Source organism: Coenobita brevimanus, chromosome 32, assembly GCF_032717465.1.
Source record: "Coenobita brevimanus isolate Jiangsu-jjx chromosome 32, ASM3271746v2, whole genome shotgun sequence".
NCBI lineage: Eukaryota > Metazoa > Arthropoda > Malacostraca > Decapoda > Coenobitidae > Coenobita > Coenobita brevimanus.
Window position 1 is genome coordinate 6,867,777 of NC_136985.1, and position 17,839 is coordinate 6,885,615.

Sequence of the window (17,839 nt, forward strand, 5' to 3'; positions counted from 1 at the left end):
GAATATCTCTTGTGAGTGAGAACATATTCATCAGCTAAAACTGCAGCATCAGACAAATTATCTATTCTCTTCTCATCAAGATATAGGCTTACATCTTTATTAATACACTTTTTGAAGTCCTTCAGCAAAATCATCTGCTTAAATTTATCAAAATTAGAATTTACATTTTTAGAATTTAACCACTGCTTTAACAGATCTTTTTTTATTTTTTGCATACTCAACATGGGATTGCTTATCTTGCTTATAAGTTGTCCTAAATTTTAATCTATAGGTTTCAGGAACAAGCTCATAGGCCTTAAGAATCAAGCTCTTAACAACATCATAATTATCAGATTGATCTTGAGGCAAAGATGCATAAGTTACTTCAGCTTTACCGGTGAGAACAGTTTGAAGGAGTACTGGCCAATACTTTTTGGGCCAATGAAAACCTGTAGCTACCCTCTCAAACAACTGAAAATACTTTGTTAAATCAGATTCATTAAAAGGAGGGACAAGTTTAACATTTTTAGCCACATCAAAATCATCAGAGCTAGATGATCCAGTTCCACTTTGTTTCATGCGATACTCATGGTGTGCCTGAATCCTAGCAATTTCAATTTGTGCCTGTTCCTCCTGAATACGAGCCTGAGACTCAGCCTCCTTACACGAGCCTCCTGCAGGGCTAGCTGTAACTTAGCTATTTCAATCTGCGTTTGCTCATCTGGAGGAGTTACATTAAACAAGCTTTTATTAATCATGTCAACAATTTGATCTTTAGACTGTTGAGAAAGAACAGCAATTCCCAATTGTTGAGCAACAAGCTTAAGTTCATTCTTTGTTCTGTTTTCTACATCACACACTGTTTGCACATTTGACAAAAAATCTTTGGCTTCATCAAGAGTAGTAATAGTTGACATCATGAATAAATCACAGTCACAAAATATCAAGCAATATCCTTATGATAATATCCTGAATATCCTGGCGAGGTCGCCAAATTTATGTTACGGAACAGAGAGAGATAATGAACACTTCAAGTGAGAATACTAAAATCACTACTGTCCCACAACGTTCCAGGTTCAAAACAAAAGACTTAGGTAAAATTACAAGTTAAAGTTTAATGCTCAAACTAACAACTAAACATTCAGGACTCATAAGGATAATGTAATGGCAAAACAGGTTACATATATGGTTAACTGCAATAGCCTCTATTAACATGAATTTAGCAAGAACAAATTTATCTAAGTCAGCCCTGATAAATGAGAAAACCGGATAATGCTCAGTTAAAGCAAGATATATTATTACAGATACAAAATATTATTAATATTGACTGACATTAAAAACTCTACATGAATCACAAAAACCTTACCAGGCCTACAAATTAACGCCTTAGGCCATACAGTACAAGGAAAATGGTAGCAACACTTATACCCAAATTATACAGCAGGTAGATGGCTGGAGACTTCCTGAGCACTCACAAAAATAATAATACACTATTCAGGGGAGGACAGAGATGTGAACAAAATGAGGAGTAGATCTAAGTGGCCCTAATGCAGAGACTGAGCTCATTATATAGGGGCCGGCAGAGTTTGTTCAACTTGCAAGAAGGACGCGCAAATGAGGGCACAGAGGACGAAAAGTTGACACTCCTGCTCTGAACAACAGAAAGAACGACTTACTCTACTATAAGGGGGAGAAGGGGGGAGTGAGGTAGGACACGCAAGCCTGGTCACTATGGAAGCCACGAGGCGAATCATGATCAAACATGCAGCATACTGTACGTTAGAATTATACAAAGGATGATGAAATCATAGGCTATGTAACAACGCCAGTAATCTGGTGCATGATTTTTTTTTTTTATTCATTTGTTTTTCCTTACTCAATTCTGTTATTAAAAAAAAAAATGACACTTCTTTTGGTTTGCTTATGTTACTAAGCAACATTAGTAACCCTGTGAAAGTCCAGCTCATAATGAAGGGGTTAGAACCTGGCTCGGTTAACTCATCTTTTAAAAAGAATCTTATTTCAGCCGATGAAAAAAAAAAAAAAATGTTAATACCAACATGTTATAGTCTGGCAGTGCGTCCAAGAAGGACTATAGATTCATCTATGAAAAAAATGTTTTACCTGCTCCTAATTCTTGGTTGTTTTCGTCTTCCCAACATAATAACAGAACTGGGAACGTTAGATGGATGGGAAGATGATGATGGAGTTGTAAATAATATACCGTAGCTTCTTGTAATCTGACAATGTTCGATGGTAAAGGAAATGATCTGGAAGGTATGCATGGAGCCATGAGAAGATGATGAACCTAGAGATGTAAAAAATCTGTAATATTCCGGTAGTTTCCAGATGGGACTTCAGTTTCAGCTGTAATAATAATAATAATAATAATATTATTATTATTATTATTATTATTATTATTAGCTGCGATAGCGAAGCTGGTATTGTTTTTTAATCTGTCCATCTTTCTGTCGGTGTTTCTGTTGGCACGATAACTTCGCAACCACTCAAGATATCATTACAAAATTTTGCAGGTCGTAGTAGATAAAAAATCGATAACGAGTTCGAAATTGGTGAAAGTAGGTCATGCTCTGTGTGTCTATTTCCATGATAAATTCGCAACCGCTCAAGATATCATCACAAAATTTTACAGGTGCGTAGAAGGGATGAAAACCTACTAGTTAGAAATTGGTGAAAGTCAAGGTCATGTTCCAAGCTGCGCTAGATATGTTTCGGCTTGCGGCTGGTGTGATTCCCCCGTTAGGAGGGCATCTAGTTATCGCCCACCTTACGAAGTGGAGCAATAATGTTTTTCCCTGACTCAGCGCGCACGTGCGTCTGTGTGTGTGTGTGTGTGTGTGTGTGTGTGTGTGTGTGTGTGTGTGTGTGTGTGTGTGTTCCCATTTTACCTCATGAATGGCTTGAGCTATCAACATGAAACCTTCAGGACCTCAAGATATGGCCAAAATCTTGGCCGAGTTCAAAAGTCGCCACACGAGGTCAAGGTCAAGGTCACCAAAATGGCTGCCAAAGGTCAACTACTTTTTATCACCCCCCTTAGCACCATTATATCTCATGAACGGCTTGAAATATCAACAGGAATCCTTCAGGGTTTCAAGATATGGCCAAAATCTTGGCCGAGTTCGAAAATGGGTACTCGGGGTCAAGGTTTAGGTCAGAAACATGGCTGCCAAAAATCAAGTATTATTTACAGCCCTCCTGTGGCACAATAATATCTCATAAACGGCTTGAGCTATCAACATGATACCTTCAGCATATCAAGATATGGCCAAAATCTTGGACTTGTCCAGCAGTATATTCTGGTGGGCAATTAGCATCCGGATTCCGAATGCTTTACTTTCATTTTTATTATTATTATTGTTATTATTGATATTATTATTATTATAACTTTTTTATTATTAATAATTTATTATTATTATTATCATTATTATTATTATTATTATTATTGTTCGAGAACAAATTCTTTCCTATGGTTGGATGTAACAAATGGCTATAAAATCTACAAATGTAGCCTCCTTATTTCTAACAATGTTTCCAGATGGGATTTCACTTTCGCCTATGATCAAGTTGCTGCTAAATTCGCCATGGCCACGCCGGTCATAACACCCAGTTGGCTGAGCTTCTACTACCCATTAAGTGGCCAAGTGTGGATCGGTGTCTTGGCTTGTACGCTGACTGTCTGCTTCACACTTGTCAAGGTAAACATGCAAGTGGTCAGGCACGGGCACATCCAGCATTAGTAATAACAGGCAGCAGAAAACGGTTCCTTATGTTATTATTATTATTATTATTATTATTATTATTAATTAAGTTAGACGTGGGACATTCTCAGTTAGCAGCCCAGGGCCGTCTTCCAGTGTTAGTCACACACGTAAACATAATTCACAAGGCAGTGCTTCTATTTAATTCCTTCAGGATTTTTACACAAATGTGCTTTACTCTAGCGAAGCACAATATGGTTCTTCAGTTTAGCGAAGTCCCGTATGGTGCCAAATATGTCTGTTGCCATTGTTCTTTATTGTTTTATACTCACCGAGGACAATGATGCATTTAACCCTCTCATGGTCGCGTTTTCTTGTTCTTTCCTTTTATATCACATGAGCCAACAGTATATGATTTTTATTTAGGTGAATGTGTCAATGGAGACAGTTGCTTATTCTGGTACCATGAACACTCCCTTGGTCAGGCTAATTCTATTATCTTTTCCAGTTACCTCCAGACGATAGGTTCAAGTGAGTGTTTAACATGAGACTCACAGGTGAAAGTCAGAGTGAGCAACAAAGAAATATAATGGAAAAATATTAGTTTAGTTTTGCAGCTATAAGTACAACGACTCTTTTTGGATGATGTTAGATTCATGCAATAAGAAATTAAAAAATATATATTGCTGTTTTTATACAACATATCCTTAAACACTTTGCTGGAATACATATTTATGGTATAGATGAGTAAAGAATGGATTCGGATTGTTACTGCCACCCCGAGCCTATATATACTACAGCCACCACTGTCATGTAAGTGGTGGGCTACTTCACACTTGTTGATTTCTTGAAACCACAACATGGAATTATTAATTAATTTTGCTTTCATACAGTTTTAATTTGGTCTGCCTTTTTCGACGAAGAAAGAACTTTAGCCATTCCTAATCAAATGAACTCTAAAATAATGAATAATAAATCATACCCTCACTATGACCAATATCTGACTATTCCATGACATTTTCACTCTTTTACAGCGTGCTATATGTAGCCGAAAAATTACATTAAGAAATGCAGAAAAAGATCAAATTTACTTTACGAAACTGGACAGACCAAGCAGCTCCGCAAATAAAAAAAAAAAAAAATAATAATAATGTTCGAATGACCTCATTAGAATTGTGTCTTCCTGACGGTAGCAGATGCGAGGAGGTGCACTTTCTATCATGGCTTGTATTATCAAAACCATTCCACTGTCCGAAACATCACTGCTCGCCCCTATGACACAATAATGAAACAGCTACACATTCATATAATTGTATATGTACTGTCGTGGCCATAAATAATCACCTATCCTCCTGTACGCCGTGCCTCAAACTGGTTCCTTTATGCGCGGCAAGTCACACTGGAGTAAGAGGGGGTGAGAAGGAGGGGCCAGAGAGAGAAAGGAAGGTGGGTGGAGGTACGAGCGATGGTGCTGGGGTGGATTGAGGGAGGGGAAGGAGGGTAGGAAGGGGGGGAGGAATGAAATGCGCAGTTGTGGCCACATAATTTGTCTATTATCTTTCATTCAAGGCATCATATAAAGGAGTTACTGTTAGGTAGATAAAGCTGCATTACACTTTGTATAGCGGCATCAGATAAACTTTAGATAGGTGGTGATATCAAGGACTGGCTCGTGAGAGAAATATACTGATATGACAGATCAAACATTAGTGCAGAGCCAGATATTTTTGTTTATCCGTGTATTTTGACTTCAGACGTAGAATGGAATCTGGATGGCTTTGACTTCCATTTTGTTTGTGTAAGAAACGTCCTCTACCCTTTCATGTCATTAATTTTTGGAACTAAACATTATATGCATCCTTTGACATTGCTATGTCCACAGTAAATATGATCACCTCGGTATACATTCCCTCTATACAGTCATCATCATGTCAATTCAATAATTATTTAATGACATCTCAATATTAAGAGGCTATATAAAATAATTGTGCATAAAAGGTAAATAAATTTGATTTTTGTGCTCATGGGTGGATATGATAACGGTATCTCTCATAATCTGTTAGAGTGAAAATGAAACAAAATCCTACCCAAGCTCTGAAAATATAACTATGTTAATGTTTACCGACACTGGTCAAGCCAAAGCAACCAAGTAGTGCCGTGGCCTCCTGCCTTAAAAACCTCATGCAGGCTTCACGGTACCGGGGAAACAATGTTGTTGATGGTTTGCTGGTTTCGTCTGAACAGCTCACACTCGTCCTTGGTGTGCTGCAGGAGGCGGGCCCGTGTCCTTTATTTCTCTGGCTTCCACACGTTGACAATCTGGGCCAACGGCCCCCCACAATCTCGATGACTTCGCACTTATATTTGATCTGTCATGTCAGTATACTTCTCTCGCTAGCCAGTCCTTGGTTATCGCCACCTATCTAAAGTTTGTTATCTGACGCCGCTATACAGGGTGTAATGCAGCTTTATTTACCGAACAGTAACTCCTTTATATGATGCCCTGAATGAAAGAAAATAGACAAATTATGTGCCCACAACTTCGCATTTCATTCTCCCTCCCCTACCTACCCTCCCTCCCCTCCCTCACTCCACCCAAGCACCATCGCTCCTCCCCCCACCCACCCTCCCTTCTCTCTCTGGCCCCTCCCTCTCAGCACCTCTTACTACACTGTGACTTGTCGTGCATGAAGGAGCCAGCCTGAAGCACGGGATACAGGAGGATAGGTGATTATTTATGGCTACGACTGTACGTATATCACTGTATATGTATGTTTTACAGATTACGAGCAGAAAAACGTGGCAAACGCGGCATGGAGTGCTGAGTACTGGGTCGGTGGTGCTGGAGTCTGTGGGCACCCTGTTGGGCCAGGGACTGTACGGACGCCTCTCAACCAGCCAGTCCAACCACATCCTGGTCGGCACTTGGTTGTTCTTTGGTGTGGTGGTTGGCACAGCATATCGAGCCAGCCTCATCGCTTCCCTCACCCTCCCAAGGCTGCCACCCAGACCAGAGACAGTTGAGGAGCTGGTCAAAGTAGTTGACAGGTGAGATATCGAAGAACAAACGTTTGGATGCAAAGGTGTTGGATGACATTGAAACGTAAGTTAATGCTGGGCCCTTTGGTTATGCACTATCACTGCATCAAAGTTCTTAAACCCTCAGTTCTATTTTTCCCCTCATTCACTAACACATCGCACAGTGAGTTAGTTTTCACACAGCAGCTGGTGTTTTATTCAAATCCTTCGATACGGTACTTTCAGCCTTGATTGTTCAGAAGCAGGGCAACACTGAAAGATTCAATAAATGGTGTTCTCAAGTACCACGTAATACATCATCCGGGTTTACTTTTTTCTTTTTTTTTTTTCTTTGCTTTTGTGCTCACCGCTCTTGTAACCTTATTCACTTCCACAAGCATTGTTCTCCAGAGGCATCACTGCCGTACTTTCTTTCGCTTATGCTTCCTCCACTTCCTCCACTGTCTGCCTTAATACGTGGACTAGATCCGCACATCCTATAGCACTTTGGAAATTATTCATTTCATTGCGTATCATATATTCAGACAGTTGTGTAGCTTTATTATTATTATTCCTATACTACAATAGGATAAATGCAAGGAATGTGCTGTAATAAACGGTAGACAGAAAGACCAAATAAAAACACTATAGCTCTATATACAGGTCTTTCAGTTTAACTTGCCCCATTTTTTTTTTTTTTTTTTTTTGTAACTTATTTCACGAAAGTCAGTGGTAGCAAGAGACAATACTTCTCGCATTCTTTCCACAGCACTTCTTCGTGACTAGCATCATATCTTGGTTTTAAGTAATTGTCACAATTTAGCATTCGAGATGCAAATATGGCAATTTTAGGCCAATTTTAAAGTTTAAAAAAAATAAATGTATCTTGAAGTTAAGTTTTGGTGCTGCGTTATTCTAGGGGCCTCAGTAGTAATACTAATTAAACAATTTTTATTTGTACATGTTACAGGGTGACAATAAGATATTCTAATGGTACATACACGAAGTTCTATTTAAACTCTGAATCAAGTGCCTTTAGAGAACTTGGGAGCATGATGGTCGAGGGAGATGATATGGACGGACTCAACGCAGCTCTGAAGATGAAGTGAGTTGGTTTTACTTACAGTGATACTTTTTTTTTATTAAATAACAGAACAGAGAAAGGAAAAATAAATGACTAAAAAAATCCATACACCACATTACTGGTCTCCTCGATTCATAAAAATCTGTAACAGTTGTGCTTGAACAGCTGAAGGTTGAAGTTTGGGGGGAAACAACTCTTGGAAAGCAAGTTGCAAAGATATGCAGTTCGGGGAATAAAAGATTTCCGATAGGCGGAAGTTCTGCAATATGGCAGTGTGACATTCCAGTCAGACAACTTCGTCTGAGCATTTGCCATAAAAGTAACTGTAAAATAATGGAAGGTAGGCAATACTCCTTCTTACCAGTAGGGGAGGACGTCTGTTTGTAGTATCAAGGTTACTGAAAATTCTAAGAGCTTTATTCTGATTTTGTTTAGTTGTTTTAGTGCAACCTGTCCCCTTCCATTCCACAAGGGTGAGCAGTATTCCAGCTGAGATCGCACATGACTCTTATAAACTATAACTAACTGCTCATCAGTGAAGAAACTACTAACTTTGTACAATAACCCAAATTTCTCTCAGGCAGCTTTAGCAAGTGATCTGACGTGAGAGGTCCAGGTGAGGGCATTGTTAAGTGAAACACCGAGAATTTCAATACTTTTAGAGATACGAATATTAGTAGCACTGAAGATATCATAGGAATCTGACACTATCTGTCTATTAGTAAACTGTATATATTTGGTTTTACTTGTATTAAATGAGACAAGGTTATTTTGTCCCCATTCAATCATCCTAGATAAGTCTTGATTTATGGAGATGGCTGTACTGAGTTGTGAGTCAGAGAGATTAAATTTTGTGAATGGGTATTTAAGTGTGAATGAACTGTGAAGTGTTGAGTCATCTGCATACGAATGAAATGATTATGAGTGACATATGAGATCATTAATATGAATTACGAAGAGGGTTCGAGCCAGAACTGATCCTTGACACACGCAGTTGGTCATTGAAGGATATTTGAATATACATCATCTACTTTATATTTCTGTCGCTGAAATATGAGGAAATCAGAAAACAAAAGATGTTAGTACATCGATAGGGAGTTTACTGTAGACAGCAGTGAATGGTGCCACATTCTGTCAAAAACTTTAGATATATCAAAGGCTACTGCATCAGTTTCTCCATGTTGGTCAACTGATTGATGGATGGTGTGAGTCAGGAGACTGAGTATATCAATAGTGGATCTTTCGTGGCGAAAACCATACTGCTTATCACTAATTAAGTTGTTGAATTCAATATGTTTAATTATGTGCTTATTCATTGCAATTTCAAATACTTTGCCAAGAGAAGACCTGATAGATGTTGGTCTGTAATCAGAGGGGTCAGAGGAACTTCCTTTTCTCAGAACTGGTTGGTATTGGCTTCTTTCCAAGAATTAGGGAATGAAGAGGTACGTAAGCATAGCCTGAATAATTTAGCTAGAACAGAAGCAAGTTCTGGGGAGCACTTTTTCAAAACAATTGGAGGAATTCGACCTGGGCTTGTAGCTTTGTTGGTTGGTAAATTGTCTAGGATGGATTATATGTATCTAGTGTGTATTTTACAGTAAGTGGAGCAAACTCAAGTTCTAGTACTGGGACTTTCTAGCTGACTTCTTGTAACGTAGCAATTCTTGCAGATGTACTAGTAAGGATATTCGCTTTACTACGTGAGTCATTTGTCATGGTACCGTCTGAAGATATTAGTTGGGGAATGGGTGATGACTTGTTACATATTTTTTTGGTATTTCGGAGATACGTTGACTGCCATATAATAATTAAAGTTACTGGGATAAAGTTACTTGTATGAATAATTTTGATTCTTTTATGTATGTAAATCTTTTGTCGCATATATTTGCAGTACAAAAAAATAACTAATGCACTGTTCTTTACTTTCCATATATTATACATCGTCTTACGTTACTCTTTCAAGTAAGATAATTTAATATCATGATTTTTAAAAATGTGTCCAAATCAGGGTGTAAGCACCAGATCCCGTTCCTTGAAGTCCAGCAGTCCCTCTACGTACTGCTCCATACACCTTCACATGTCACCACTTCGGCGCTAACATCCGCCATCCATATTTATAACATGCTAAGGCTGTCTCAACAGGACTGGTGTACTGGTATTAGCGATGTTGTCGTTTCGACATGTTAGCGGGTCTGTCAGCAGATCAGTAAAGTCTACTTTTTAACGAAATTCAAATCCATTAAGTATTCCCTGCCTCAGCAGGGATTTGAACCCGCATCCACTGGGATACGTGGATACCTTTCTACCGACTCGGCCACCGATAGATGAAGATGATTATCACCCAGGGGCTGTTTCTTAAATCTCATTATCGTCCGCCTTTAGCAAGGTGGAGAGAGGACTTTTTTTGTAGCGTCTGTGTGTCTGCGGATGTGCAGAAGACTATTACTTCTGGTGTAGACTTGATCAATGACGGCTGAATGTCAGCCGCCATATGTTTTTATATATCGACGGGCTTTTTGCGAAACGCGGTGACTGAATTCCTTAGAGTTTTGTGAATCTTCAAATTTATATTGTGGGTAATTTGTTCCTTATCCAACGACATACTTTGGCGGGCGATTAGCATTCGGCCCTCGAATGCATTTATTTCATTTATTCATGTTTCCTCAGCTGACATTGTTCGGCTTTAGGCAGATCTCTTGTCATGAAGGGGTAAATGGATGACCGATCCGTCCTCACCTGTTTGGAAAATCTCTCCAGACCTGAATGACATTGCTTGGATATTGCATGGTTGAAAAGTCAAGTGTCAGCGGACTGAAGGTAACAGTAGAACGTAGGGGTCTCGCTAGTGCTTCTGTCAACTGTATTTATTCTCGACCATTTATAGCAGTGACTTCCATGTGATGTAATTACTTAAAACAATTACTTATTATCCGGAGAAGACAAACTATAATTCTGTATGGAGATAATTTGTTTGGTATTTTGACCTCACAAAGAGTCATGGCAATAGTTTATGAACAAATAAAGCTGGAGGAACACAAATTATAACTATAACTGAAAAAACTTATGAAGATTTTTTTCTCTTCTTTTGTAATTTTTCACAATATTTCATAAACACATTTTTGCCTATGGTTCTGGATTTCCAAAACTTTATCATACTGATCCGAGAGTTTAAAAAAATGCAGGTAAGCACACTGATACAATTTTCCGGAAAAACAAAAAAGTACTTGTTTTAGGATTAGTCTGTTCCCCAAAGCAATGCATCTCTCTTAAACACATCCCCGTATTCTTGTTGGGTAAGAAGGCTCCCTAGCACCTCATTCGTAGCGATTTACTTTTGGATGTGGCTGGTTAATATCCTTTTGTACGTTATTTATGCAGAGTACTGGGATGTTTGAAGGATTTACATAACACGGAGTATAACAGTAAGGCGTAACAAGCATAATAAATTGCATAAAAAAAGATGTTCAGGAGCTTCCTTAGCCAACGGTAATACGGGCCACAATGGCTAATGAACAGTGACCCCTGTTATGTGAACTATATCCTGTATGTTACATGTAATTCAGAGTGAACTTAGAATACTGTCAGGCATTACAGAGAGAAAGTACAACAGTTTATAATGGATTTTTTCCCCTTTGCTCTAAAATATTCGGTGGTATAGTGATAGAAACCTCTAAACCAAGAAACCGTGGACTAAATCGCCACAGTTCAGGTTAGTTTTCATACTACATCTGTTCACTCTATATCTCATCATCTTACGATCCCCACACGATTATACTGAAGACCTTTTGAGGACGAACAGCCAGATACAGCTTTCAATAATCCCTTCATATTAGGCTGAATACAGTGATCTGACTTTAAGTAGAACTAAATAGGAAATGCGTCCTACAAGTAAAGGAATTATGAGACTTTGAAAAGGAAGAATTTAAAAAGAAAAGAAAAGTGAAATGTTGTACAGCCGCTGTTTAATCGTTTCCTCGTCAGTATTTCTCTCAGCTGAATAAATATTTCCTGGTATGAGCCTAAATGAATCATTATTTAGGTCCTTACTTGCATGAGTGGGTTAGCGTGTGCGACATAAAATTTATGTATATTTTTTTTTTTATTAACAGTCTGTTGAAAAGCAATTTGGCAGCTGAATTTGAAGGAGCAAAAACATGTAGATGGTTTGGCATGTGACGAGGCGCCAGGATTCCAGAGGACTGAGTGATGTACGAATGATTATGTGGCTCATTCTGCTGGGCATGCTGTTTAATATTCTTCCAGTATCGAATATTCCGTCCTTATGTATCCTACCTCATGATGTTTCTTGGTAGCCAAAGCGTCTGGGTAGATTATTAAATTTTACTATTTTTGTCTTTTTTTCAGGAGTGCTCATATTAGTGCCCCTCTGAACCTGCAGCTGATAATATCCCGGAACTTTGCTAAACTAGATGGCACTTCCTCCTTGTATATAGGCAAGGAAAAGCTGGTACAGATTTCGATAGCCTGGCCAGTGCCTCATGATGCCCCCTACACACCTCAGATTGATAAATGTCTGAGGATTATATCGCAGGTGGGTAAAAGAATGTAATCTTTGGCTTAATATGTGTTTTACACGAAATCACTCCTTATCTGAGTAACACTGGGTGCAGCTAATATTAATAAAGATATTGTAGTAAAGAAGTTATTTGTTTCACAGGGATGATGTCTTACATATTCTATTTTTGCAGCCTCCAAGCATTTTTACCCAGTTGCGGATAAATCCCTAGTAGTGAACGAGTCATCTCTAATGCCAAGTCTTCGAAGAGTTATATCATGAGATGAATAAAAATTGTCTGTAAATGACAAGAGAACTGAACTGAATTATTGGAAATAAAAATGGTGGCGCTGCAACAGTTCGATTATATGACGCCGAATAAACGTTAAAACCCGTGTACTTAAACAAAATCGATACCTATATCAAGGAAAAAAAATACCAATAAAGTAAGAAAACGATCTATCAACTACAAATGGTGTTAGAAGTTCACTTCCTTAAGAAAACAATATCAGATAGCCGGATGCTAATCCAAGTATGAAGGACAGACAGTAGGCACCATATGTCCTGCTATGCCTGTGGAGAAACCTCCATCGCAAGTCCCCCAGACTCTGACACAGGACAAGCATGTGACGGACAGTAAGGGGAATAAAGCAGTCATCACAATACGCTTGAGCCCCACCACACATTAGGAACTCATGACTAAGCCATGAGTGCCCAGTGCATAACTGGGCAACAGCCACCTCCAACCACTAAGACATGGAGGGGAGAACCCTCGGCACAATAGTAACAGCGCGCGACTCTGAGGTTGTGTTATCGTGCCCTGGCAACCTACCCCTGAACAGTGCATCTGATTTCGTGTTAAACATGAGACGCATGTGATTCGTGTATAACATGTTTGTGTATAATAATATTCGTGTATAATATATTTGTGCATAGCAATATGATTCGTGTATAATGATACGAAATTGGACGCACTTTTGAATGGTAGGTTGCCAGAGTATGATAATGACAACCTCAGAGTTGTAAGCTGCGATTATACCACCCTCTGAAAAACATCCCTTAGTTTATTATTAACCAGTGGAGGCGATAATGGTTCTGTAGTAGGTATTACCAAGCGACTTCTTGGCCGAAATTTCGAGTCTTATAGAACTGAATGAAAAGCATATCATCGCCATGGAAATGTTTGCGCGCATCCGGCAATATATATCTCTCATCTCATCTCATCAGCCTTTGAGTGTCCACTGCAGGACCGAGCTATTCCAACCGAAGCGGGGACGATACAGCCAATGTATCTCTACCAAGTGGCTTAGGCTGTCTGGTAGAGATTGTACGTAGGGTGAGAAGTCCTTGTAAGTGTAATTGTTGTGTTGGAGTGGCTTTGGATGTGTGTGTAGTCTGTGAACCAAGTGTATACGGTCCGCACAAGCCAACTGGGTGCAAGCATACTTTATAGTATGTGACACTGGTTCAACCACAGCACCCCTGATGTCCGCCAATGCAGTACGTGGCCAGAAGAACACAAAGATTATTACCTTGGCGTGGCGCGAACCCTCGTTCTTCAGTGTACAAAAACGCACACTCTACCACTGTACCACTGAGGCTCCCAGCAATAGATACATACATACGTACATACATACATATACATACATACATACATACATAGATTGATAGATAGATAGATAGACAGATAGATATAGTAGGTGGGGGCATTCACCATCCACTCACTCGATATAATGCTGCTGTCGGGTGTCTGCCCTTTCCTCTCCTCCATTCTTCTTTTCTTCCAACCTCTTCTGTCTTTCTTTCCTTCATTCTTTCCTTGTTCGTCTCCCTCCAGGTGACTTTACATTCCCTCTTCTGTCTTTCCTCTTCCTTCTGCCTGTGGCTGACTCTACACTGAGGGACAAGCCAATGGTTTCCTGTACACCAGGAAACCACTTACTATGCTGGGTGGTAACCATATAACCAAATTTTCGAACCTGATGGTTAAGTGGGTAATTATTGTGCTCCAATCGGATTGAACTGATGAAGGTTTATATCCGAGGGATGGTTGAGGATGATTGCTCAAGTAATGCCACTCAGGGATGAGTGAGGCTGGTCACTCTCATCTTAAATGTCGGGACCAACTGCCTAGCCCCGGGCTCCTGCGCTCCTCATGGGGCAATGTAGGATAGGATGATATATATATATATATATATATATATATATATATATATATATATAGATAGATATATATATATATATGACCACATAAAGTCATGTGGTAGAGATATAAAATGGCCAGAAGATGAATAGCTGGTGGCGCTAGCAACCCAACCACTCGTGGTGAGCGAGGTGAGGAAGGACAGTCGGCAAGGACCATTTGTGATTACTGAATTATCAACCCATTCTCTCTCTCTCTCTCTCTCTCTCTCTCTCTCAAACTCCTAGAAATGACCGTACAATATGCTCATAACGCTCTCTCTCTCTCTCTCTCTCTCTCTCTCTCTGAGTGTATATGGGGCAGCGTGCTGATGGTATCGGGAGTTGGCACCTGCCCCTATTTCCCACAAAAATTTCAGCCACCTACTCCCTGTGGCACAGTTTTGGTACGCCTTTGAAAATCGAGTTCATTTCATACCTATCGCGTTCAACTCTATCAAGTGCCAAATTTGGCCCATTGCTCTCCTCGAGTTAACAACAGCATCCTGCAGGCTCTGCCAACAAATAAGAATCATTCTACAAGTATGGTGTCATATTGGAAGCAGGATGGGGGTTGTTGGCAGGGGTCATCGAGAAGAAGCGGATTTTGTTAATGTATCTTCCATCTCATTGCCGTCCACACCGACATGCGCATGAACCCTTGCCTTACTTGAGAAAGGCAAGGACAGGTGATGAGCTGAATTAAATTCTGATATAAAAATACTGGATTTTAGAAGAATTCTTACCCTTACAAAATCAGGGAAATTCACCCCAGACCCAACACCAGTGTCCGACTCTGAACCATTTGTATATAGAAGGACGGTTTCTCTGTGAACTGACGAATGGTCCTAAACAGCTGATGGGGAGCCCGAGAAGAGGCAGAAGACTTTCTAACCTCAGAATCCACGCACGCCTGCACCTCAGGAAATGCACCATGGGGCGATTTGCGTGAGCCGGACAGGGCAGACATGCTGCAGAGAATCTCATAATCAGCCGGACCCAGTACGCAAAGGAATGAGGCTTGCGAGGATGAGAAACATTTAGTGTGTGGCTTTGAACAATCCTTACATACAGGGAGGGATGCCTCTGTGAATGGACGAATGTTCAAAAAACAGTTGATGAGTGATGAAGTGCCAGAGAAGAGAGAGAAGATTTGGTATCCTAAACACCCCTGCACAACTGCACCTCGGGAAGGTACATGGTGCAATTCTTTGTAGCCGAGCAGGGCAGACAGGCTATGTAGAGAGACCTAAATCCTCTAATATCTGCCTGACCCTGTACCCAAAGGAATGTGGAGTATGATGAGGAGAAACATGATACTGAAGAAATGACTGCCATGATACACAAGCAGCAGTAAATGAGTCTGGAATATATCTTACACGATTCCAGCAATGAATGATTAACCTGCCATGTCCCGGCAGATTTTTCACCAATGACCCCCCTCCCCAATCCTGGCAGATTATCGATTTTTTTTTTTTTTGCTAAAACCTTCGCTTTTTATGAGAAACATTGGAAAATGCCAAAAAAAGTGCTCACCTGAGCTAATAAGTGCATTATACAGGTGTCCCTCCAAATACCTGGTACCATCTTCTCTGGGCTCTGCACGAGAAGACGTTTTCTATGGGAGGGGAAACTACTCAGAACCACTCAGAATAGATAGATATTTATTTATTTGGTACGAATTTGTATGTAGTACGGGAGTATATTTGTTTTCACACAATAATACAGGCGATATAAGTGTTGTTTCACTCACCAAACACATCAACATGGTGCACCTTACCTTTACAACATTACTGCCTCATCACTTCTGCTTGTTTATTTTCTCTGGCTTGTTTCTTCTGTCCACCTTGGATATCACTTTCGCCTTGAATTTCGTTGTCAGAGAGACCGTGGCACGACATGTCTTTACTGGCCAGGCCACTGCTAACAGGTGAGTTACCGAGAAAATGGTGTGCGGGGGGGAAGAGGAAGGAGTCAGGTGGGGCCAGGCAGTATCCTTGCCTGACGGCGGGTAGAGGAAGGTCTCCCACATATGTGTACCAAAAATCACTCACTAAACTTGAAAAATGTGCAAGTGACGGACTTCACAATTGCAGAACGTACCAGTACGTTGTCCGAACTCTGCATGAAAAATGTGGTGACATACCCATACGTCAGTGGGACGCGGTGAGATAACGAAATGACCTGCCGATAAAAGGAAGGAACACCAGCCTCCACAAGCTAGGAATCGGGTAAGATCTGAAAGCACCAGTGGCAAGACACAAAACTGCATGATGCATACAACTGAGAACACTAAGCAGCAGTATAGTGGAGAAGGAGTAGACCTTGCAACCATAGACAAGCTCAGATCCCATTAAGGCTTGATACAAGTGAAGGAGTGTACCCTGATCAGCATCCCACGAGGTGTGAGATATACAGACAGTACCTTCAACAAATTCATTGCATGCATACATGACACTCAGAGAAGTTTCAAATGTAAAACTGAAGTAACCTGACAGTCAAATGTTAAGCCAAGAAACTTAGTCTCCATGCCTTGTAGCAGGTGCCAGCCCCTTTAATCCATAAAAGTGGATAGATACACTCATGCTTGAAGAAAAACAGAAATCTATCCAGTCTGTCCAGCTGATGACGCTTTCTAGCACCAGCTGCATCCGCCTCTCAATAGCGTGCATCTAGGAACCAGCAAACCATATCACTAGGTCATCTACATAAAAGGAAGAAGACACCCTCTGTGGCAGGGAATCAAGTATGCCATTGATGGCAACAACAAGTAAAGGAACACTTAGCACACTCCTCTAAGGAACACTTTCCGTCTGAACTCGTAAGACAGAGTGAGGAGAGCACAGAGACCTGAAACCTGTGGTTCAACTACAAGTCACTAAGGAGGGCAGGTGGCCATGCAGCCCCAAACTGTGAAGTTAATTCAGAATGCTATGGTTCCATGCCGTACCATGCCGCACCATATGCCTTCTCCAGGTCAAGGAACAAAGCTGTAAGATGTCCAGATGCAAAAGCCTCACAGACTGCCAACTCAGATGAGGTAGTCCAATGTACATCTCATCCAATGAAACCCTCTTTGTGGCGAAGAGAAAAAACATCTTTTTTAGTTGGCCTACTGCTAACCATCTTCTCAGACAGTTAGCATACACAAGATGTCAAACAAATGACACGATAGTTTGATTCATTAAAATAGTTTTTTGGTGGCTTAGGAAATGGTCGAACAATACCCATCCCCCAATTAGGGGATAATTAATCTTCATCCTTTATCCTGTTGCAAATTATTAATAAAAACAAAGAATCGTATGGCAAATGGTAAATCATATCATAAGGAATGTC

The 17,839-nt window shown here is 40.2% G+C and overlaps 1 protein-coding gene across 1 annotated transcript in view; it reads left to right on the forward strand.

Moving 5' to 3' along the window:
- LOC145395584 (ionotropic receptor 93a-like) overlaps positions 1-17,839 on the forward strand; it is a 44,935-nt gene that overhangs the window by 20,808 nt on the left and 6,288 nt on the right. The window contains exons 3-7 of the mRNA XM_080269155.1: positions 3,079-3,153; positions 3,539-3,698; positions 6,484-6,749; positions 7,690-7,824; positions 12,172-12,358. Coding sequence (XP_080125281.1) covers positions 3,079-3,153; positions 3,539-3,698; positions 6,484-6,749; positions 7,690-7,824; positions 12,172-12,358 — 823 coding nt within the window. The remainder of the gene's footprint in view (positions 1-3,078; positions 3,154-3,538; positions 3,699-6,483; positions 6,750-7,689; positions 7,825-12,171; positions 12,359-17,839) is intronic.